General features: G+C 35.8%; 2 protein-coding genes across 6 annotated transcripts in view; one reads left to right on the forward strand and one right to left on the reverse strand.

Moving 5' to 3' along the window:
* The window catches only part of PDS5A (PDS5 cohesin associated factor A), a 125,287-nt gene that overhangs the window by 56,199 nt on the left and 44,735 nt on the right, over positions 1 to 24,353 (forward strand). For all 5 annotated transcript variants that reach the window (XM_059923175.1, XM_059923174.1, XM_059923178.1 and 2 more), the window contains exons 8-16: positions 1,661 to 1,801; positions 6,501 to 6,616; positions 8,781 to 8,875; positions 9,780 to 9,925; positions 12,874 to 13,025; positions 14,382 to 14,495; positions 16,473 to 16,554; positions 17,771 to 17,819; positions 18,051 to 18,190. In XM_059923175.1, the coding sequence (XP_059779158.1) occupies positions 1,661 to 1,801; positions 6,501 to 6,616; positions 8,781 to 8,875; positions 9,780 to 9,925; positions 12,874 to 13,025; positions 14,382 to 14,495; positions 16,473 to 16,554; positions 17,771 to 17,819; positions 18,051 to 18,190 (1,035 nt within the window). The remainder of the gene's footprint in view (positions 1 to 1,660; positions 1,802 to 6,500; positions 6,617 to 8,780; positions 8,876 to 9,779; positions 9,926 to 12,873; positions 13,026 to 14,381; positions 14,496 to 16,472; positions 16,555 to 17,770; positions 17,820 to 18,050; positions 18,191 to 24,353) is intronic.
* On the reverse strand, positions 5,391 to 5,969 carry LOC132366728 (metallothionein-1E-like). The gene is made up of 2 exons (XM_059924313.1): positions 5,960 to 5,969; positions 5,391 to 5,653 (listed from the first exon to the last, which is right to left on the reverse strand). The coding sequence occupies exons 1-2, from the start codon at positions 5,967 to 5,969 to the stop codon at positions 5,391 to 5,393; spliced, it is 273 nt and encodes a 90-aa protein (XP_059780296.1).

Here is a 24,353-nt window from a genome sequence, read left to right on the forward strand (position 1 = left end):
CTCTTTCTTCTACTGCCTTTGTATTTATCTTTTTATCTCCTGGATATGCTGATCTCTTTCACTTTCTCCTTTCATCTTTATCTATGGCTCTCTCTGTCTATATATTTTCTTCTTCATGTCTCTAGGCCATTCTTCTGAACCTTTTTGGTTTGCCCTCTTAAATAATTGTTATAGAGTAATGAATTTTTTTTTTTTTTACTTTATTGAATAGAAGTTTTTTCTTTTTCTTTTTGTTCTTTAACTAAAGAATCAATAAAGTAATTTGGAAAAAAAGGAAATTATAATTCTACTACCTTAATGTAGCAATTTCATTATTGAACATTTGCTCACACTCCTACCTATTTTTTTCATATACTATATACAACTTTGAATTGTCTTCATTTATATATATATTTCCATATTTTGATTTTTTTAATTTATGATAAGAATGACTATATATGTTCCTTTGAATTCACATATAATGTACCTAATCATTTCTCTCTTGCCTCGCATTTAGATTTTTTCAGTGTTTTCCTTTAGTAACTATCTTTGTAGCATTTATCTATCGTTGAATTATTTTCTACATATAAAAACCCAAGTGAGAGTCTGTTAATTTAAATGGTATGAATTATTAGTATTATTTATATTACTAAATAAATACTTAAACGTGGTAAAAAAAAAAAAATGTTTTCTCAAGTAGTACAAAAGGGTATACAGTGAAAATTGTCTCTCTTCAAACCCTGAATACCCTATTGTTAATTCTCAGAAATAGGCATCACCAGTAGATTTTCATGTATCCTTTCAGAATTTGTGTTCTGTGCTTATTTGTGTGTGTATGTATACTTTTTAATTTTGTTAAAACTATTTTCCTTACTCTTTTCAAGGTCTGTGTAATAAATATTAATGTTTTCTAACTCTTAATGTGTGTTGCTTTTCAAAAGAAATATATCATTTGATGATACTACCAAAAACATATGCTCAAATCAGTTGCATACAGCTGCCTCTGTAGCATTTTTACATTTAATATTTTTTTTCTAAGTTTATGTGTGTTGGCAAGGAGTGGAGGTATCTTCTAATTTGTGCTTTTATATTATATTCTCTTTGTTTCTTTTCCCTAGAATTCTTTTAAATAATCAGCCTTTGTATCATCACATTTTCCTTCTCTTTGTCCTCTGAGTTAAAGTGTTTTTGACTTTCTGGGTATTTAAAAAAAAAACAACTCATCCTCCACCTTCAATTATTCTTTATTACTAAACTAATAGAATCCTCAAGCTTAAATAAAAATCCAAAAGATTGAGACTTTAAAAAATTTTCTCTGCTATAAGGAAATTTCTCTTTAAAATTCTCTATAATGAATTACATAAACTATCTAAATTGTTTTGTTTTAATGAAAGTTAAGATTCCTAGAATTGTCATCCTAATTTGAAAGAAAGCTAACAACTCAATTACTTTTTATCTCTTTCGTGTAACATTCATAATTTGATATTTAGAGGTTTATTTCTTCTGTTTTGGTGGACTGTCCTATCATATATATTAGTAATTTAAACATCTATTCTTTTTCATCACCTTCACTTATGTATGGAATGCCTAATTATATAGTTTTCTTTTAACATGTTTATAAAAAGCCTATCCAAGTTTTTAAATGAAACTGATATTTTATTTTTGTGTTTATCTCCTGTAGTTTTTCAATCAAGTCCTGGTGCTGGGAAGATCGTCAGTAAGTGATTTGTCAGAACATGTATTTGATCTGATTCAGGAACTTTTTGCTATAGATCCTCATTTATTATTATCTGTCATGCCGCAGCTTGAATTCAAACTGAAGGTAGGACTGACTAATTTCTAAGCCCTTTAACATTTAAGAGAAAAATATATATCATATTGTTTTTCTCTAACTGTAAAAGAATAAAATGTGAGTTCAGTTTATCTTCTTATATTTAGTTAAGGTATGCATTTTTTTAACTTTTTATTTTATATTGGAGTATAGTTGATTAGCAATGTTGATAGTTTGTTGATCAAACTATCAGCATATAGTTGATAGTTTCAGGTGTACAGCAAAGTGATTCAGTTATGCACGTGGGCTTTCTCTAGTTGCATCGAGCAGGAGCTACTCTTTGTTGTGGTGCTCGGGCTTCTCATTGTGGTGGCTTCTCTTGTTGCAGAGCACAGGCTCTAGGGTGTGCAGGCTTCAGTAGTTGTGGTGTGTGGGCTCAGTAGTTGTGGCTCGTGGGCCCTAGGCTGCAGGCTCAGTAGTTGTGGTGCACGGGCTTAGTTGCTCTGCGGCATGTAGGATCTTCCTGGACCAGGGATCGAACCCACGTCCCCTGCATTGGCAGGCGGATTCTTATCCACTGCGCCACAAGGGAAGTCCCTAAATTTTATTTTGAAATCTCATACAAAGAATTTCTCTTTTTAAAAAGTTGCTAACATTGAATGAATGAATTTTAAAATCAGATTTTGCTTAAAAATCCAGATTATGCATTTTCTTCTTTTAAAAAAATCAGATGATTTCGCAACATTGGACCCTTATTTTTATATGACACAGAATGGCTGGAACTGAGTAGTAGCACCTTTTTAAATGGGTTATGAGCTTTTCATTTTACCACAGTCATCCTTATTACTCCTTTATCTTGTACCTTCTCTTCTTCATTGATACAATTTGATATTTTTATAGGGGTACGTTAGCAGTACATGAACAAGAATTTTTTTTATAGATTTCATAATTCCTTTTTAAAAATATTAGCACCATAGTCAGTTAATATTTCTAACCATGTAGTCTCTTTTAATACAATATATAATATATAACCCAAGGCCATTGTTTTTTATGTTTTTCTGTATTCTTAGATAAATTCGTGCCTTTTAAAGACTTTATACTGAACTAATACTGAGTCTAAATAATACTAATAATGGAATATTTTATGGTTTTACAGCAGCTGCTCTCACCTGTGTTATTTGCTTCTGACTATAACCCTAGCCTGTGCCAGTATTACTTTTCTCATCACAAGTGAAGAGACCTGAGGTTCAGAGTAGTTTAGGTGCTATCTATATATAATTAGGGTGCCCCCTTTGGAGTCACCAATGTGTGCTAAGCAGATAGCCTAGGAAGTTTTAATGGCTGTGGCGATTTTCTGTAGTTATATCTGAATCATATAGCTACAGCTTTTTATAGTTAAAAGTCCTAGGTTACAGTCCTCTGAGGACATTAAAAATACTTGAGAAAATGCTTCAACATAACAGTTTGTTTGATTTTGCTTTATACTGGGCCACTGCATGCACCTGTATACACTATCCACTGTGTGGGTCCATAGAGTGCTATTATCTCTTATGTTTTAAGGGATACTCTGGAGTTGTGCTACTTAGCAGCTTTGCTATAGTCAGAAAATTTGCCACATTTTATATTTAAGACTTTTTTCATGTTAGGCAGAGATAGACAGACATTTACATTTATTCACCAATTTAAAACATTATAAAACAGTCAAAATTGCTTTATTTTGGTTTTAGAAAATTTTTACAGAGAATTGTTCTGAATCAATTACTTTGTAATTAGAAGCAGTAACAGAGTGGTTACCTTTTTCAGCTAAGGTTGAAGAAAAATAAAAACTAGGTGGCCATTTGAATTTCTTTCAGAAAGTCACTCGTAAATTACTAATGCAGAATTTCTCATTTTACCCATTATTTAAATTAACATTTTATATATATATATATATATAAAATTTGTATTCAAACAATGTATTAGGTAATAATGAGATAATTTTCACTTTGGTATAGATTACTAATAACAGCTGTACATCAGAGACACCAAATGATTTTTGCACCAGAAAAGAATTACCAGCACTATCATCATATTCCAACCTCACTCAGAGAACGTATTTAAAAATCAAAAAAGGCAGGGGGTGGCTTCCCTGGTGGTGCAGTGGCTAAGAATCTGCCTGCCAATGCAGGGGACAGGGGTTCAAGCCCTAGTCCGGGAAGATCCCACATGCCGTGGAGCAAAAAAGCCTGTGTGCCACAACTACCAAGCCTGTGCTCTAGAGCCTGCGAGCCACAACTACTGAAGCCTGCGTGCCTAGAGCCCGTGCTCCGCAACAAGAGAAGCCCCCGCAACGAGAAGCCCGTGTACCGCAAGGAAGAGTAGCCTCCCCTCTCCGCAACTAGAGAAAGCCCGTGCGCAGCAACGAAGACCCAATGCAGCCAAAAATTTAAATTTAGAAAAAAAAAGGCAGGGGGTGGGAGCGAGTTTTCATTTCATTTTATTTCAGTAGTTAAATTACATAGATGTGAAATGTCACATTTGAAATAATCACTAAGCTACTGAGTAGTCACCTTCAAGTAAAGTAAAATTTCCAGTTTTTCTAGTGTTTGACATTTAAGGGATAGATTGATTTTTCTTTAAAAAAATAAATCATGTTGGCTACTCAGTTGGACTTACTTACCAAAAGGCAGCACTAATCTGCATTGTAGTCACATTGCTTGAGAAAAACTTTGTGAAAGAAAATCATTTTTGTAGTTGTAAGTGTTCAAGCTTGAATTTTCATTTTTATCTTTGTTTAGTAAGTGTGCCTATTTAACCACAAAACCCCTATCCCTGAGAGTTAAGACATTCTTAAGGAAAAAGTGATATGCTGTAGTCTTCATTTTTCTTTTTTCACTTACTGTCTTTTCCCATAAATATTTTTTTTATTGACTTGCTGGTATTGCTTTAGACACACATTATATTTGAACACTTTAAAAATTAGCAACTGCTTTTCATTATTGCCTTTATTTTCCTAGTGAATATGTGACTTTTAAAAAGTTCCATGCACCATATGGTTTCAGAATAACTTAATTTATATTAAGACGTGACATCACTAGTGAAAACTAGAACACTTTTTATAGAGTATATTGATTCAGGATAAGAAAATAGGCCTCTATCAAAAAATAACTTTAAGTTTTGTTTTGTTTTTTTAAAGTCAACAACTTTTTTTTGTTTTTTGTTTTTTAATGAAAGCTTCTTTATTTATTTATCTATTTTTGGCTGTGTTGGGTCTTCGTTTCTGTGCGAGGGCTTTCTCTAGATGTGGCGAGCGGGAGCCACTCTTCATCGCGGTGCGCGGGCCTCTCACCATCGTGGCCTCTCTTGTTGCGGAGCACAGGCTCCAGACGCGCAGGCTCAGTAGTTATGGCTCACAGGCCTAGTTGCTCCGTGGCATGTGGGATCCTGCCAGACCAGGGTGCGAACCCATGTCCCCTGCATTAGCAAGCAGATTCTCAAGCACTGCGCCACCAGGGAAACCCCTGAAGTCAACAACTTTTATTACAACTCACATATTTCATAGAAAAAGGAATGTAGTGTCAGGTCCGGTTGTATGAAAAATGGTAAAATGCAGGTTTGTCCTGGTTGCTCTTTTGACACCCGGGGCAGGCTCTCCACGACATCAGGCAAAGCAGCTGCACTTGTCCGAGGCCCCTTTGCAGACGCAGCCCTGGGCACACTTGGCGCAGCCCACGGGGCAGCAGGAGCAGCAGCTCTTCTTGCAGGAGGTGCATCTGCAGGCTTTGCAGGTGCAGGAGCCAGCGCAGCTGCAGGAGCCGCCAGTGGGGCAGGAGCACTTGGGGTCCCTGGAGGAGAAGTGAGGCCCGAGGTCCAAAGCACGGGGCGAAGCCAGTTCACTGGTCCAGTGGGGGGCATCAAGTTTTGCTTTTTTGTAGTGTTCAGTTCACCTGACCTTTTAGATACTCTTAAGATTCATGCTCTTCTATTAAAATGAGTTTTCCTGAATCATGACATTCTTCAGGATCATGTGCTCCAGTCAGTAGGGGAACCTTGATTAAAACTTCACATATTAGGGCTTCCCTGGTGGCGCAGTGGTTAAGAATCCGCCTGCCAATGCAGGGGACACGGGTTCGAGCCCTGGTCCGGGAAGATCCCACATGCCGTGGAGCAACTAAGCCCGTGCGCCACAACTACTGAGCCTGCGCTCTAGAGCCCACGAGCCACAAGTACTGAAGCCCATGCACCTACAGCCCGAGCTGCACAATGAAGAGTAGCCCCCGCTTGACACAACTATAGAAAGCCATGCACAGCAGCAAAGACCCAATGCAGCCAAAAATTAAAAAAAAAAAAAAAAAATTCACATATCAAAACCTTAACTGATATGGGTTTATGTTGGAGATCAAATTATAGGATTAGGGCAGGAATTATTTGTAGCTCTTCCCTTCACAGAATTTTTTCTAGAACTCTTATGGAATGTTAGAATTGAATGATTATCTTCATGTTTCTACAGCATCTGTACAGATTGCAAACAAGCAGTGAAGTAGGCATAAATTAACAGTTGGGAGTGTATGAAATAAGAGCAAAGAACCTGATGATCTAACATGGAATCAAGTCAACTTCTGCACAGTAAATGAGAGAACATGATATTTTAAAGTTCTCATCATTTTAAGCAGAAATAATGAAATTGTAGCTTCTCAGAAATGTTTCATGTTATCTTTTTGTAATCTTATGAATAAACCTCTGGCTTTATTTATTTTCTTTTTTCCCTTAGAGCAATGATGGAGAAGAGCGATTAGCTGTTGTTCGACTTTTAGCTAAATTGTTTGGTTCTAAAGATTCCGATTTGGCAACACAGAATCGTCCTCTGTGGCAGTGTTTTCTTGGACGGTAAGAGAACATACAATTCTGTGGATTCTAACTTTTATATTTTGGAGGCTAGTGAATGTGGCGCACTTGATTAAAACCACACATATCAAAACTTTGATATGTGTTTGTGTCTTTAGTACCTGTGTTGCTGTCTTTATTGGAGAATAAATTGTAAGACAAATTCTTTATGAAGAAAGCTTTGTCTTATTTACCCACATAACAGGTTTTAATCTTTTTTGTGTGTGCTAAAATAATGTCATTAGAATAAATAGTTCACATCTGAGAATGTTCAGAGTCTTAAGTTTTTTAAATAAGTCATGAGACTGAAGACATCATGGTCCAGTCCATGCTAGTGTCTACTGTCTGGTTTTTTCTAGAAGTTTTCTAGGTGTTAAACTTCTAGAAAAAAACATAGACAGTACACACTTATTGGTTTTAGTAGTATGCTTTTGGATGTGTCTCCTCAGGCAAGGGAAACAAAAGCAAAAATAAACACATGGGACTACATCAAACTAAAAAGCTTTTGCACAGCGAAGAAAACTATCAACAAAATGAAAAGGCCACCTACTGAATGGGAGAAGATATTTGCAAATGATATATGTCATAAGGGGTTAGTATCTAAAATATACAAAGAACTCATACATAAGTCAACCTGATTTAAAAATGGGCAGAGGATCTGAATACACATTTTTCCATAGAAGACATACAGATGTCAACAGACACATGAAAAGATGCTGAACATCACTAATCATCAGGGAAATGCAAATTGAAACCCAGTGAGATATCACCTCACACCTGCCAGGAAGACTTATCAAAAAGACAACAAATAACAAGTGTTGGCAACAATGTGGAGAAAAGAACTGTGTACTGTTGGTGGCGGTGTAAATTGGTACAGCCACTATGTAAAATAGTATGGAGGTTCCTCAAACATTTAAAAATAGAACTATTAGGAATTCTCTGGCAGTCCAGTGGTTAGGGTTCCGTGCTCTCACTGCCAAGGGCCCAGGTTCAATCCCTGGTGGGGGAACTAAAATCCCACAAGCCACACGGTGTGGCCAAAAAAAATAATGATGAAAAATAAAAATAGAACTATTATTTATCTGAAGAAAATAAAAACACTAATCAGAAAAGATATATGCACTAGCTCTATGTTCATTGTGGCATTATTTATAATAGCCAAGATATGGAAGCAACCCAAGTACCCAGTCAGTAGATGAATGGATAAAGTAGATGTGGTATATACATAAACAATGGAATTTTACTCATCCATAAAAAAAGTGAAATTTTGCCATTTGGGATAACATGGACGGATCTAGAGGGTATTACGCTAAGTGCAATAAGTCAAACAGAGAAAGACAAATACTGTATGATGTCATTTACATATGGAATCTAAAAAACAAAACAAATGACCAAACATAACAAAACAGAAACAAAGTCATAGATAAGGAGAACAAACAGGTGGTTGCCAGAGGGGAGGAGGGTTGGGAGAGGAAAGAAATGGGTAAGGGAGATTAAGGGGTAAAAAATAAGTAAATAAAATAAAATCACATTATTCAATTTAAAATTGCCCAATAAATTTAAAACTTGAGAGTTTCTCAGCTTATCCTTATTATATGCAGTTCTGAATCTACATACTGAGTTTCATATTAAGTTCTTACAATATATTAGACCGAAAATAGCAGTTACAGGTTGGTCCCAGCCATATGAAACTTTTTTGCTATGAGGCAATATGGCACATGTGTTTTATGTACTTATCTTTGAATTTTTGGGTCTGCCTCATATATGATTTGCTTTCTACCTCACATTCCTCTAGTATTTTCCTCCTATTAACTTCTTTCAAATAGATTTTGTGCATTTTGAATATTTTTTGTTTGTTTTGTAGCATAATTTTAAGCTCCAATTTTTGGTTCTCCAGTGAAGGTAGTTTGGGTTGGGGGATGTGTTTATACCGTTTTTGTTTTAGCATGGTGAAAAAATCCTGCTGTAAAAAATATTCTTGTGAAATTATGTATCTTTTTACTTTATATTCTTCCTTCAGAACAAGTTAACTGTCATTTTAATAAACCAACACATCTTATAATCAGTAACTGTTGTTGTTTATAGGTATCTACATAGCGTTGATATACCTTATTTGAAAATAGTTATTTTGCCTTACAACTAATATTAGCAATCTTTTTCTATGTAGATTCAATGACATTCACGTTCCTGTGAGATTAGAAAGTGTGAAATTTGCGAGTCACTGTTTAATGAATCACCCAGATTTAGCAAAGGATCTCACAGGTAAGGTAGCTGGTTTATTGAAGTATGAGAGTAATCACACAAATACATTTTAGTTGTGGCCTTTGACTTTAACTTCGGTTTCTGAATAGGTTTCACTCTGGCACTCTTTCAGGTCTCTATCAGTCATGGACTACTAGTAAGGGATTTCATGTTGATACAATAATATTACATTTGAAATCTTCACATTGTAATCCTTCGCAATTTTCTGGAAATCATAGTTTGAGGAAGTAGACTCTTCCTTATGACTCCGGGTTTGGGCACAAATCATTACATCTGTGTAATAATTAAATATAGTAACATATCTAATAATAGGTGGGAAAATGATTTCTTCTGAAGTAGACTAGAATTCCTCATTCTTCACTTGAAGTAGAGCATTTAAACCTACTTACTTGGTTGTAACAAATAAATAACTGCTATCAAAATATTGTTTACCAAAAAAGAGGAAATAACTTTGTTTGTATCGTAGTTATTTAGGATTTTTTTTAGAAGTCACAGAATGTTATTTTATGTTGCGTAATGTGAAGATATATACCTATCAGCAAACTTGCTATAAGCATTTTTACTATTTTTTAAGTATTTTAATATGTATCGTTAACTTAAATTCTAAACTGTATTAAATCAGGTGCTGATTTGATTTCAGGTGCCGATTTGACTTTTCCAGAATAGTTGATATAAAATATTTTATTAAGATGTGACTTTACAGTAATAAATAGTGTGGTATAGTTTATTTTGTTATTATGTAGGGTATTGTCACCTCAAAAATTAAATAATTTTAATTTATGCCACATTTTACAATCATTGTTCCAGTATGGACATAAACTTAAAAGCATTAGGTTTTTTTTGTCATTCTGAACATAATGAATATTATAGCTAACATTTAGCTTAATTTTTTCTCTGATTTCAGAATACTTGAAAGTTAGATCACATGATCCAGAAGAAGCTATTCGTCATGATGTCATTGTTACTATAATAACAGCTGCCAAAAGAGACCTTGCCTTAGTAAATGATCAGCTACTTGGCTTTGTAAGAGAAAGAACACTGGACAAACGGGTAAAATCTGAGGAATTTTATTCTTTTATAATTTACTGTGTTTACATTGTTAGCAAAATACAATAGAAATTATTTTCTATTTAAAATTTTTCTGTGTGAAAGTCAAACTAATACAATACCAAATAAAAAGCTAATAATTTGTATGTTTCCTGTGTATTTTTTAATTATCTTTACAAATGAATACATTGGATTCTGTAGCTTTTCAGGTCTTAGGCATGGGTTTTTTAGCCTACCTTTACAAAAAGAACAGCTAAATTAAAGTTTTATTTTACCTTTTCACTTACATGATGAGCTTCAGAAGAATAGTGATTGATCACCAGTATTTATTTCTTTTATAGTTAGCATCTTCAAAAGTAACTGTCTTAGAATATCATACTTTCTATGAAAGTGGTGTTTCCATATTGCTGTGCTAAGCTAAGGGCCAAAATGATGTTTAGTTATTATTCTTTTTGTGTAATTTCCTCCATGTGGATGCAGTTAAAAACGTGGATTGATAAAGAAAAGGAGTACTGAGAACAGTAGTAGCAGTTGCTAAGAAAGTGTCAACCATGAGTAGGAGATACACAGGCAAGGCAGGCTTATTAAATGTGTTACTTATTAACATCTTCAACAAAGGTTGCCTTTGCAGTGTGCTATTTTATTTGAAGCATAGTTGAAAATCTGCTACCCTATTGAAACCAATGTAATTTAGCTATAATTTCAGGGTAGAAAAGCAATATCTTGCTATAGAGATACAGCAAGATGCATTCTTTTTTTTTTGTAACATCTTTATTGGCGTATAATTGCTTTACATTGTTGTGTTAGTTTCTGCTGTATAACAAAGTGAATCAGCTATACATATACATATATCCCCATATCACCTCCGTCTTGCGTCTCCCCACCATCCTCCCTCTCCCACCCCTCTAGGTGGAGACAAAGCACTGAGCTGATCTCTCTGTGCTATGCGGCTGCTTCCCACTAGCTCTCTATTTTACATTTGGTAGCGTATATATGTCCATGCCACTCTCTCACTTCGTCCCAGCTTACCCTTCCCCTTCCCCGTGTCCTCAAGTCCATTCTCTACGTCTGTGTCTTTATTCCTGTCCTGCTCCTAGGTTCTTCAGAGCCATTTTTTTTTTTTAGATTCCATATATATGTGTTAGCTTATGGTATTTGTTTTTCTCTTTCTGACTTCACTCTGTAGGACAGACTCCAGGTCCATCCACCTCACTACAAATAACTCAGTTTCGTTTCTTGTTATGGCTGAGTAATATTCCATTGTATATATGTACCACATCTTTATCCATTCATCTGTCGATAGACACTTAGGAGCAAGATGCATTCTTTAAGTTCTTTTGAAATAGTCGTAGGAGACAGATACATAAAGTAGACACCATTTAACTTGTTCAACTGTGTCAGTAATTCTAACTCTGAGAGTTTTTTTCCCCTTGGCTTTAATGTAAATGAAATGACACTCCCTACTTGTTAGTTGTTAACTACCCCCTCTCCCCCACCCCCTACTCCCAAACCAGATTTCAGGTATTGCCGTTTGTGTTACTTCCTCATTTTAGAAACAGTTCACTCCTACTTCTGTCAGTGTTTGTTTATAGTTTCAGGAAGAGTTGAATAAATGATTCTTGCTAACTGAGACTGTATGATATGGTCTAATAATTCGAATAACAGCTACTGGACATTTTAGGAACTGGTTTTTGGTGTAATGAATTAAATGACCTTGAGTATAGCCTTTCTGAATTTTGTTTTCTATAAAATGTGGGTACAGGACTTAAATATTTGATTTCACGGTTTATATTCTTTCGTTTCATGTTAGACATGTCAAAAGACATCTGTTACCTGTTATATGGGAACAGAATTTCATTTCATCTACCAAATAGCATAAAAATGAGAAAATTATACTAAAAAATTATAAGAAAGTATTAACTTAAATAAGCCAAAGATGGAACCCCCCTGGTGGCACAGTGGTTGAGAATCTGCCTGCCAATGCAGGGGACACGGGTTCGAGCCCTGGTCTGGGAAGATCCCACATGCCGCGGAGCAACTAAGCATGTGCACCACAACTATTGAGCCTGTGCTCTAGAGCCTGCGAGCCACAACTACTGAGCCCGCGCACCACAACCAAGAGTAGCCCCCGCTTGCCACAACTAGAGAAAGCCCACGTGCAGCAAGGAAGACCCAGTGCAGCCACAAAATAAATAAATTTATTTTAAAAAAAAAATAAGCCAAAGATAAGTATACTCTGATTTGTTATTGAGACAAATAACTTGTGGTTATTATTACATCGTACTATTGTTCTAACTCTAGATTTTTATAGTCTACTTTTCTGTCCACTCTCCTCTCACCACCTTTCTTTCCTCCTCATAAACCATTCCAATCTCTTTAAGTCCCAAAGAATCTTTCACGGACTAGGATGTGACTAGGTAAATAATTTGCCCTTTTAATCTACAGAGTAAGGAAGTTCACTTAAGATGATCACTAAGGTGCTTCCCAACTTTGTAATTCTAAGATCTTGATACTAAATTTTGCTCTTCTTATTCTGAGTTAATATCAAAAGGGATGTAACTAGGACAAAACATTCCAGATGATAGGGCTTTTGTTTGCAGAGTGAATTATACGCTTTCTCTTTTATTTTTTAATCACTTCTAAAACTTGGCCAAATTTTTTTTTAGACAGAATATAATGAAATCTTCTGTAAGATTTACTATTGCTTGGCTTTGAGGGAAATAAAAAATTGGTAGGTGATTTAGCAGTATTTGCACTGGATGATTTCTAAATAGGAACATAATCAAAATTGTTGGTTAAGTGATTTGTCTGCCTGTTTTGAAAATTAATATTATGCTAATCTATGCACACATAAATCTCATTGTGCAACCTAGTGAAGAAATGGTAATTTTTGCAGATTTGTATACTAAAGTTTGGTATCTAGCTTATCCAATAAACTTTATACTTTCTAGTGGCGAGTAAGAAAAGAAGCTATGATGGGTCTGGCTCAGCTTTATAAGAAATACTGTCTTCATGGTGAAGCAGGAAAGGAAGCTGCAGAGAAAGTCAGCTGGATAAAGGACAAACTTTTGCATATATATTATCAGAATAGCATCGATGACAAGTGAGTCTGATATGTTGGTAAAATGGTTGAATATAAAAGTGCTTTTAATTTTTAAATATTTCTATTTAATTTTTTCATAATAATTAGTTTCTCTAAGTTTAGAAACCACTTTCTACATATTTAGACATGCCATGTTTAAATAAGACTCCAGCCAAGACTGTGAGTTAGCATAATAATAGTGAAATATGCATGAGATTTGGACTCAGACCAGAGACCAAATGTTCATTCTGCCCGTTATATTAGATCTGTGCCCACACACAGCTGATTTAACTTCTGTGTACTTGATTTTATCTAAAAAGGAGTAATAATAAGGCTTTCTTACAGAATTGTCTTATGGATTAAATAAAATAATGAATGTAATGCCCCCTAGCTCACTGCCTGGCAAAGTAGCACTATTTAATAACTGTTAGTTATTTTTTCCTTTTTACAACACTGTAAGTACCAATAGAGGTATTACTGTATTTTTTTATTGAGGTATCAGTGACATACAGCATTACATTAAATTTCAAGTGACATAATTATTCTATATTTGTATATATTGCCTAATGATCACCACAATGTCTGTTTAACATTCGTCCCCATACATGGTTAGAAAATTCTTTTCTTGAGATGAAAACTTACATTGTTTTCATTTTCTGAATGTTACTTACAATTCTCTGTTGGATTATAGTAATGATTTCGGTTTTTGCAAAATACTTTGCAATGTTTTATTGAGTTAACTACTTTGACATCATTGATTATGTATTTCATTGACTAATGAAGAGCCCTTAAATTTTCTTATTCCAGTGATGTTGAATAATAATTATAAGCTTAGCAAGAAGGATATTTTAATATTGGTGAGGAATTTAGAATGTGGAAAGGAGACAAATGTGCATAAGAAAAGCTGAATTTTCGGGAAGATGAAGGAAGAGCCCCCTGATTTTACTAAATGACAACATGGGGAAGGAGCCAAACTAATCAAAGGAAATATTTTTTTTTGAGAATTAATTATTCTTGAGATCATAGCTTTATGGGTAATGTTAAGTAATTTGCTATAGCGCCAGACTGATGAAGAAGGACAGGTAGAACAGCCTAGCACCCTGTACTTAGGAATAATATATAACCCTTTTAGAACAAATGTTTCATACTGATAAAACGTAAAGCCACAAATAGCAGCCGTAGCTCTAAATTTTAAAATAGCCATACTTGCAAGGAAAAGCATTGATCACATACTGATCTTTTCCGTTGTATTTTCACACATAGGTATCATCATTGGTATGGTATCTTTGCATGAGGTGGATAAAATATGAAATGGCTGTGGCTTCTAACAAATAGAATAATTTTGTTACTTGGGTTTTTTGTTTGTTTGCCTCGTAGACTGTTGGTAGAGAAAATCTTTGCTCAGTATCTTGTCCCCCACAACCTGGAAACAGAAGAGAGAATGAAATGCTTGTATTATTTATATGCTAGTTTGGATCCAAATGCTGTCAAGTAAGTTACTTTTTAAATGATTGGAGTATTTTTTGAAGATTTTATAAAATTACTTCATCTTATTTAATTAATTGTTTTTGATAGGGTTGTTGCTTCTTCTGGTTGAATCAAGAACCTCAGATAAATATTTACAGAGAAAATTTTTATGATATAAGTTTGGTTAAGTTAAAAGCAAAAATATTCCTATATGCATAGGCATATTTGGCAACTGAGCCAGTAATATGGTTTCAGGGATTCAAAGAAGTCCCCATGTCAAAATTACCTTTTGTTCACCTGTTGACTGGGATCTGAATCGTACTATTGGAGCTTTACCATACTAAGCCTAAGAGCTAAGAACTGGTTCTTTGTCAGGAGAGCATGTCCAGATCACTTCTATGTAGAGTAACCATATGATTGATTGTCCAAACTGAGATATTTTTGAGATTGAAAGGAGGCACTAGTAATAATTTTGTTCAGACAACTGGCATAAACTTTAACTATCCCAGGCCACCTAGGATGTGTGGACATTCCACTTTAATAAAGCTTTTAAAAAACTAAATAACTCCTGTCATTGAGAATTCTGATTTTTCTGAATAAGAACCTCAGCTATTACATTTACATATATATATATATATTGCCTTTAATTTCATATAATTTCAAATTTACAGAAAAGTTGTGAGAATAAAACAAAGCTTTGTGATATCCCCTTTAGCCAGATTCATAATTTTTGACCATTTGCTTTATCATTTGCCATTTGCACATACTTTATATATGTATTTTCTTCTGATCCATTGATAGTAATTTGCAGACATTGGATCTCTTTACCTCTAATACTTCAGTGTGTATTCCCTAAGAACAAGGATACTCTTTTATGTAATGAGAGTGCCTTACGAAAATCAGGAGATTTAACATTGATAAAATATTGTCTAATCCAGTGTGTATTCAGATTTCTTCAATCGTCACATAATGTCCTTTATGGATGTTTTTTTCCCTTTCTAGGATAACACATTGCATGTTTAATTATCATGTCTCTAGTCTTTTTTAATTTGGAACCATTCCTCAGTCTGTCTTTGTCTTTTATGACATTGACATTTTCCAGAAGAGTATTGCCTAGGCCAGTTATTTTGTAGAATGTTCTCTCAGTTTGGATTCATCCAGTGTTTCCTCATCATTGGATCAAGATTATGCGCTTCCAGCAGAAAGTCCACAGAGTAACGTATCCTTGGTGCATCCTATTAGGAGACATTTGCCATCATTTTAAAAAAGGATTTGAAAGTGGTTCATAATGTTCACTGTAGGTAGTAAACCCCTGGCCTAAGGTCTTGATCTCTGTTTATATTTCAAAATATTTGGCAAAGAGTAGAGATAGACTAATTTCCCAGAGGTCTTTTGGGCACCTGAAATTACAGAGTGGGTTTGTGAGAGAAGAAAATCTGCTTTCATGGAGAGAAAAGAGTCTAGAATAAAGAAACTCAATTTAAATTTAGCATTTTGAATCCACATCATTTCTAAGAAATTCATTTTTTGAAATAGTCTACACCACTTCATGCATACCCCCTTAGCCTGGCATAAAAAGGCCTTCATGGTCTGATCCTTTTCTGTTGTATGTTCCAGCTTCCTTATGCTCCCCCACTCACATTCTGTGCTCCAAGCCTATAAATTTTTTTTCACTTTCCTGTATGTGCCATGGGCTTTGATGACATTTTATCTCTCTTTGTAGCAGAACATTCTGGCTACCTCTGCTTAGAATGTCTCAATTCCTTCAGTTTACCTGGCAAGATCCTGTTCATCCTTAGAAACTTCTCAAATATTTTCTCTCATAAGAAGCCTTATGTTAAGTAATTTAAACTAAACTCTGTTAATCCTAATAAGTAAATTTTCTGGTGCTTAAAATTTTAGGTAGATGTAGAAGAATGGTGTAAGAAAAGTAGTAAGGTTGAGTAGTTACCAGTATTGTTATATTATGTATTTTTTTCATATTTATAACTTTATTTACAGAGCTCTGAATGAAATGTGGAAGTGTCAGAACATGCTTAGAAGTCATGTACGAGAACTATTGGATTTGCACAAGCAGCCTACGGTAGGTTCATGATGTTTTACTTAAATTCATAGTTTTAGTCATTGTTAATTTTTCTGTAGTCATATATAATGAAGCAAGCAATAAGTATTTCATGTGTTTTATTTTCCGCATGTCAGTTAAACAATTTCTGTGGTTATCCAAGCTAATTTGCATTTCACATGAATATAAAAAAATTCTATTTTCCAGCATGAGCAAAGAGATGGTGTTTTCCAGCTTATCAAGTATTTAGACACTAAGAAGTTATAGTTTATCAATTATCAAATCATTAGAATTAAACCTTAATATAAAATTATATTAGAAGTCATAAATGTTTTTTGCTCTGTGATTTGGTCCTTTATTGTAGAGTCAGTATCAAGTCAGGTATCAATCATTTGAATATGCCAAAGTCAAATTAACAAAGAAATTCTGCCCAACATTTTCTGGAAGGTGGAGAAAAATTTGAATAATCTCTTAATATACTTCTAAACATATTTGCTAGAATAGGTGTTCTTAGCCAGGGAACCATACACAGAGACCCCTCAGTGGCCCAAGCAAGGGTTGTCGAAATTTTTTTTGTATATGACCAGATAGTAAAAATTTAGGCTTTGCCAGCCATACAGTCTCCATGACTGCTTAACTCTGCCTTTGTGGTGCAGAAACAGAGATAGTATATAAATGAATGGGTATGACCGTGATCCAACAAAACTTTAACAAAAGCAGGTGGTTCATGGGACCATGCAGATTCAATAATAAAATAATACTCTTGTTGTAATGGAGGAAAGGGCAGTAGGAGGGGAGGTGATATATTAAGTAATGGGCCACAAAATAGCTAATAGAACTCTATTCAGAAAGAAAATTTTTCTGCTCTCCGCATTTTTAGTTAATTTTCTTTGGTGTATGGTTTCACAGTAATTTTGATATGATACTTGTTTTCATTATCTTCTGTTCACTCTCCTGGAAAGATAATTTTCCTATGAAAGTTATATATGCTTTTAAAAATTTTTAAATAACTTCCTGCTGGCATCTCCTTTCCTTCTATTTGTGCTAACTTAATAGTTGTTGCTACTCCATAGTTCTTTGTTATCAACATAGGGTGTAGATACGGTAAGCCATTTTCTAGTGGGTATATTGTGATGGATTTTTTTTTAACTTAAAAAAATGTACAATACTGAGTATAGTTTTCTAACCGAAATTTGGTAGCACATGTGACAGCTTTTGTTTTTGTTTTAAATTTCAGTCTGAGGCTAACTCTTCTGCCATGTTTGGAAAACTGATGACCATAGCAAGTGAGTATGTTTATTCACTCCGTAGATATATAGTAGACATCAAATAATTTACCCAGGGGGACTATCAATTTAATACTAAGTAAGAAAAAGTAATCCTTTTCTTAATAATTTTATTTCTAAGAGCCAGATTGACTGATTATCTTTTGGTGCCTCAGGATTATTTTTTAAGACAGCTTGCTTTTAGTTTAGTGGTTTTTCTTTTGTAGTATTGATTCTCTTTTAATTTTATAGAGAATTTGCCTGACCCTGGGAAAGCACAAGATTTTGTGAAGAAATTTAACCAAGTCCTCGGTGATGATGAAAAACTGCGGTCTCAGTTGGAGTTGTTAATCAGTCCAACCTGTTCGTGCAAACAGGCAGATGTTTGTGTGGTTAGTAAATTATACTTTTATATTTGTTCTCCTAGCTTTGCTTATAGAAACTTAAATTTCATTAAAGCCTTCTTTACATAGATTATTTTATTTGTGTGAGTTTAACAATATTGTGAGCTCTGAATTACCTAGGAGTCTATCTGTGGTCAATTTAGTTCTCTTTACTTACCACTCGTCAGCCAAATTCCAGGAAAAACACTAGAGAACTAAGCCAGGGAGATTGATCCTAGGAATTGAGCAAGATAAAATGCTTTGTATTTAGTAGACATTCATTAGGTAAATAAGAATTTTCTAAATGCTTTTGTGTGTTGTGTGTGTGTGTGTATTTTCTTCTCCCATGTATTAGGTAAATCAGCAATAGTTACATTGGCATATACGCATTTATAGATAAGGTAATTCCTATTTAGACTTTTGTCTTCATTCTATTCTTAGACTCTTTATTTTATAGAAAACCAATTGTTGACAATATCAGGAAGGAAAAATTCATCCATTTATTTATTTAGCATTTTATGAGACAGTTTCTGTTTAATTTCATCTTAACCATTTACTACCAGTGAGACCTTTAGTAAGTTGTTCAGTATTTTTGAGACTCATTTTTCTCATCTCTACATGTTAACAACCTCACAGGATTATTAAGAGGAGATAGATACAGATACCCTATATAGATATAGATACATGGCCCTAGACTGCCCTTTAGGATTTAAATAAATTGTATTTCTATAGTATTACACATATATGACAAACACTATGCTTGCGACCAGGCTTACAGAGATGAATAAGAGAAAGAAAATCATTTTATGATTTTATTTATTATTTATGTCTAACTTTGTTCTAGAAAGATAATTATTTAAATATGTGATAAGGGATAAGGACTATAATAGATGTATATACAAAGTCATCTGGGAACATGGAGTAGGTATTTTTTTCAGTCTAGTAGGGATATAGGGTCTCTAAGTGGATCTTAAAAGAGGAGTAATCAGGAACAGGTGGGAGGAAGCCAGTTTAGGGAAGGAAGCAGTGGACTCTTCCACTGGGCCTAGGGATGTGCTTGTGCCAGGTGCCCAGAATACTTCGGTCTTTGCACTTCTGAACAGGATGGTTTGCTGAGAACATTTATAGGTTTCATTTACTTCTTCGGCATTTAGAATTCTAGTTCCAGAATACTGTATCCTGCCGGGCATCTACTAATATAATTGATCATAGAATGAAATAGCTTGAAAACAATGCAAAGAGAATTGGTTTAACCACTTCATTTTACAGGTAAGGATTGAATTTTAAAGAGATGAAGTTTCTCATCCAATGTTTCACAGCTGGTTATAGTGGCTGTGCTGCAAGTAGAGTCCAGATCTCACAGACCCTCGATAGTGCTCTTTCTATACATTTCATCATTGTTTACATTTCATCATTGTTTGCAAGAACACATACAAACTGAGTACTGCTCAAGAAATGTGGACCTTAAGAATGAACAATCAAGTGGTATTTTTTGGTCTGAGAAAAATAAGACTTGAGCTTGAGTTTGAGAAATGGTACTAACATGAATTCCTACTATTTGTCAGAACAGAAATATCTAAGAGTTTCCAAATCCAAAATGTATATGTAAAACAGATGTTGTAAGGAAAACATCTCAGGATGAATTGATTGTAGGAAGCAGGAAAGTGGAGATGAGGACTGGACTTGCACTGGAAAGAGCATGGTAATGACACCTTTTTGGAGGGGAGGTTATTCTGAGGATATTTAAGAAGTGGGCCACCAAATGGCTAATAGAACTCTACTCCAGGGCTTCCCTGGCGGCGCAGTGGTTGAGAATCTGCCTGCCAATGCAGGGGACACGGGTTCAAGCCCTGGTCTGGGAAGATCCCACATGCCACGGAGCAACTAGGCCCGTGAGCCACAACTGCTGAGCCTGCGCGTCTGGAGCCTGTGCTCCACAACAAGAGAGGCCGCGATAGTGAGAGGCCCGCGCACTGCGATGAAGAGTGGCCCCCGCTTGCCACAACTAGAGAAAAGCCCTCGCACAGAAACGAAGATCCAACACAGCCAAAAATAAATAAATTAATTAAAAAAAAAAAAAGAACTCTACTCCAGAGGGGAAAATTTCTACTCTTCGTATTTTTTTAGTTCATTTTCTTTGGTAAATGGTTTCACAGTAATTTCTCTCTTAGCTTACATTAGCATTGTGTATTCTGAGCACATTTTTTAACTTTATCTCTATGTTCTCATGTGTAAAGTAGGATTTGTAATACCCTTTAAATGCTCAGGAAAACAACCACCGTTAGAATAGTTTTGCTGTTTCCCAGAACATCTGTATCATTTTGTCCTTCTCCCCAAAGGCTTTTGTTATTAGTTATACATATCCTTTAATATCCACATTCCTTTTTTCCTCAGTAACAGAGTTAGTAGGAGTGGAGATCTGATATTTTTTTCCCCTTTTGTTTCAATTCCATTCCTAAAAAATTTTAGCAAAAGTACTTTGAGCAAGAAATATGAATAGACACATACTGTAGATTAATGCGAGTATACATGATGGTATAGTGAGAGGGTGAGCAATGGTATTGAAATATGTGCTGTATAGATTTGCTTTCTCTTTGGACTTCACGTTTTGAGTTTCCACACCTTGGTTCTAGTGGAGGACCACTTATTTGCCATAGCTTCAGCTCTGCTTGCTATTTTATCCTCTAGCATCTTCCTATGACCATGGTTCCCAAATTTTAAGATTTTCCAGGAATATTGTTAATTCAGCATTTGAGACAGTCCTAGGTCTGAATTTCAGCATTTACTACCAATTTGACCTTTAATAAGTTACTCAGCATTTCTGAGCCTCATATTCTTCACCTATAAATATTATCAACCTCATTGGATTGTTAAACGAATAAGATAAAATTAAAATTTATGTACGCCCTACTAGAGGGCCCCCTGCACTGCCCTATAAGATGTAAATAAATAGTAATTCTTATCATGTTACATATACATGACAAACACTAAGAATTATTAAAATAGGTCTAGAGTGAGGTCCTGAATCTCCATCTTTTAGCAAAGTCTCAAAGTGATTCTGGGGCTTCCCTGGTGGCGCAGTGGTTGAGAGTCTGCCTGCCAATGCAGGGGACACGGGTTCGAGCCCTGGTCTGGGAAGATCCCACATGCCGCGGAGCGACTGGGCCCGTGAGCCACAATTACTGAGCCTGCGCGTCTGGAGCCTGTGCTCCGCAACAAGAGAGGCTGCGATAGTGAGAGGCCCGCTCACTGTGATGAAGAGTGGCCCCCGCTTGCTGCAACTGGAGAAAGCCCTCACACAGAAACGAAGACCCAACACAGCCATAAATAAATAAATAAATAAATAAAATATTTTTAAAAAAAAAGTGATTCTGATGAGTAGTTCATGGACTATACTTTAAAGAAAAACCTTCCTTACGGGATTATTTGGATATGCATTGTGTCTTCAGAAGTCCAAATTATATTTTGTCCTTTGGTCAAGCCTACACCATTATAATTCATTACATAATTTAGTAAATTGTATTATACATGCTCTGTCACCGAAGTTGCTGTTTAGGTGACAGAGGCAGGCAAATATTTCAACAGAGAATACAGTGTGTTAAATATTCTGATAGAATCATGCGCTTTGATAACACAAAGGAACAGCAGCCATCCCAGGCAGGGGTGGAAATGGGAATAGCTTGTTCTAGAATAAGTCATTCCTGAGTTGAATCTTAAAGGATGAGTAGGAATTAGACCAGTATGTGAAGAATGACTGCTTTATTTCTAGTTTGGGTGACTGGACATCACAGGAGATACTTTAGGGATAGGAGAAGATAATGATGTATATGTAGCCTCCAGCAGTTATATTTAGAATCTGAGATTCAGGCCTTGTTGGTATGTATTAGCATAGTTATATCTCCTGGAGGAGGTCGAGAAGAAAAAAACAAAAGGAGAGAGAGATGCTAACTTAACGCTATTTAGTAACAGTCATAGAGTGCTTCCTGTTTTCTTTTAATATAATTTTTGTTTGTTTTTTTGGCTGCGTTGGGTCTTCGTTGCTGCACACGGGTTTTCTCTAGTTGCGGCGAGCGGGGGCTACTCTTCGTTGCAGTGCGCGGGCTTCTCATTGCAGTGGCTTCTCTTGTTGTGGAGCACGGGCTCTAGGTGCACAGGCTTCAGTAGTTGCAGCACGCGGGCTCAGTAGTCGTGGCACACGGGCCCTAGAGCATGTGGGCTTCAGTAGTTGTGGCACGCAGGCTCTGTAGCGCAGGCTCAGTAATTGTGACTCACGGGCTTAGTTGCTTCGGTGCATGTGGGATCTTCCTGGACCAAGGATCGAACCGGTGTCCTCTGTATTGGCAGGTGGATTCTTAACTGCTGTGCCACCAGGGAAGTCCCAGTATAACCTTTTCTATAGTTTAATGAGAGCGATACACAGGTGTGATATTGTGATTTCTAATGAGAAATATGTATTTGGTGTTTGTCCATATTTCTGGCACAGAGCTCCTAAAACCCTTGAAATTTCCTAAGTGATGAAAGTAACAAAGGTGTCTTTTGTTATGTTAATGAGGTAACTTTTGGAACTCACCTAAGAATGGGAGCTGGTTGCCATCAGAGCCAACCATGTGATTAGAGAGTTGGAACTTTTCGGAGGGGAGAGGGGCTGGAGATTGACTTCAATCACCGATGGCCTATGATTTATTTAATCAATCATGTCTATGTAATGAAGCCTCCATAAAACCCCAAAAGGACACAGTTCAGAGAGCTTCTGGTTTAGTGAACATGTAGAGATTTGCAGAGAGTAGCAAGCTCATAGAGGGCATGGAAGCTCTGAGTCCTTTCCTTGTCCTATGCATTTCTTCCATCTGGCTGTTCCTGAGTTATATACTTGTATAATAAACCAGTGATCTAGCAGTAGTAAGAAAATGTTTCTCTGAGTTCTGTGAGCCAGTCTAGCAAATTAATTGAGCCCAAGGAAAGGATGGGGGTTGTGGGAACCTCTGATTTATAGTCATTTGGTTAGAGGTACAGGTAAACCTGGGCTTGCTACTGGCATCTGAAGTGGGAGAGTTGGGCGGGTGGGGGGTAGAGATTGAATTTTAGTATGCTCTACTTGTGTGCAGAGAATTCCTTGTTGGTGGTGGGGGGGACACCCCCCCTCCCCGCCCCTGTTCACCATGTTGGAATTGGGCCCAGGAATCCAAAAGAATAGGTCACTAACATGAAAGTTAAACCTTTGGAAATTATTTCTTGTGAGAGATGTGTTTTATCTAGTTTACTGATTCCAGCTGCAGAAAAATATTGATAATATAAATCCTTTCAGGAATCTTTTTTTTTTTTAATGCAGAAGCCTTTGTTTTTTAATATATATTTTTTAATTTATTTGGCTGCACTGCTGGCACATGGGATCTCTGTTGCTGCATGTGGTACCTTCATTGCAGCATGTGGGATCTTTTTTTTTTTAGTTGTGACATGCGGGATCTCTTAGTTGTGGCATGTGGCATCTGGCCAGGGATCGAACCCAGGATCCCTGCATTGGGAGCACGGAGTCTTAACCACTGGACCACGAGGGAAGTCCCTCAGGAATCATTTTTATTAGCTAGGAAAGCAGTAAATTATACAAGAGGAAATACCGTGTATGTGAAAGAATACTTTCTTTTTTAACTTTTTTTATTTTTTTAAATTTAAAAAATTTTTTAATTTATTTATTTATTTTTGGCTGTGTTCGGTGTTCATTGCTGCATGCAGGCTTTCTCTAGTTGTGGCACATGGGGGCTACTCTTCGTTGCGGTGCAGAGGCTTCTCATTGCGGTGGCTTCTCTTTGTTGCGGAGCATGGGCTCTAGGCACGTGGGCTTCAGTAGTTGTGGCACGTGGGCTCAGTAGTTGTGGCACACAGGCTTAGTTGCTCTGCGGCATGTGGGATCTTCCCGGACGAGGGATCGAACCAGTGTCCCCAGCATTGACAGGTGGATTCTTAACCACTGCACCACCAGGGAAGTCCACTTTTTTTTTTTTTTTTAAACAAATAGGTATTTTTTATTGCCAAAATGAGAAAGCAGGTATGTATGAAAAAGAAAGGAGATACATAGATGCAGCATTTTTTAAAGCTTTAAAAATTTTTTTGTAATAACAAATTAGTAAATTATAAACTGCTTGAGAATAGGGGCTATTTCCTTATTTCTTTGATA

This window comes from Balaenoptera ricei, chromosome 5 (genome assembly GCF_028023285.1).
Source record: "Balaenoptera ricei isolate mBalRic1 chromosome 5, mBalRic1.hap2, whole genome shotgun sequence".
Lineage (NCBI taxonomy): Eukaryota > Metazoa > Chordata > Mammalia > Artiodactyla > Balaenopteridae > Balaenoptera > Balaenoptera ricei.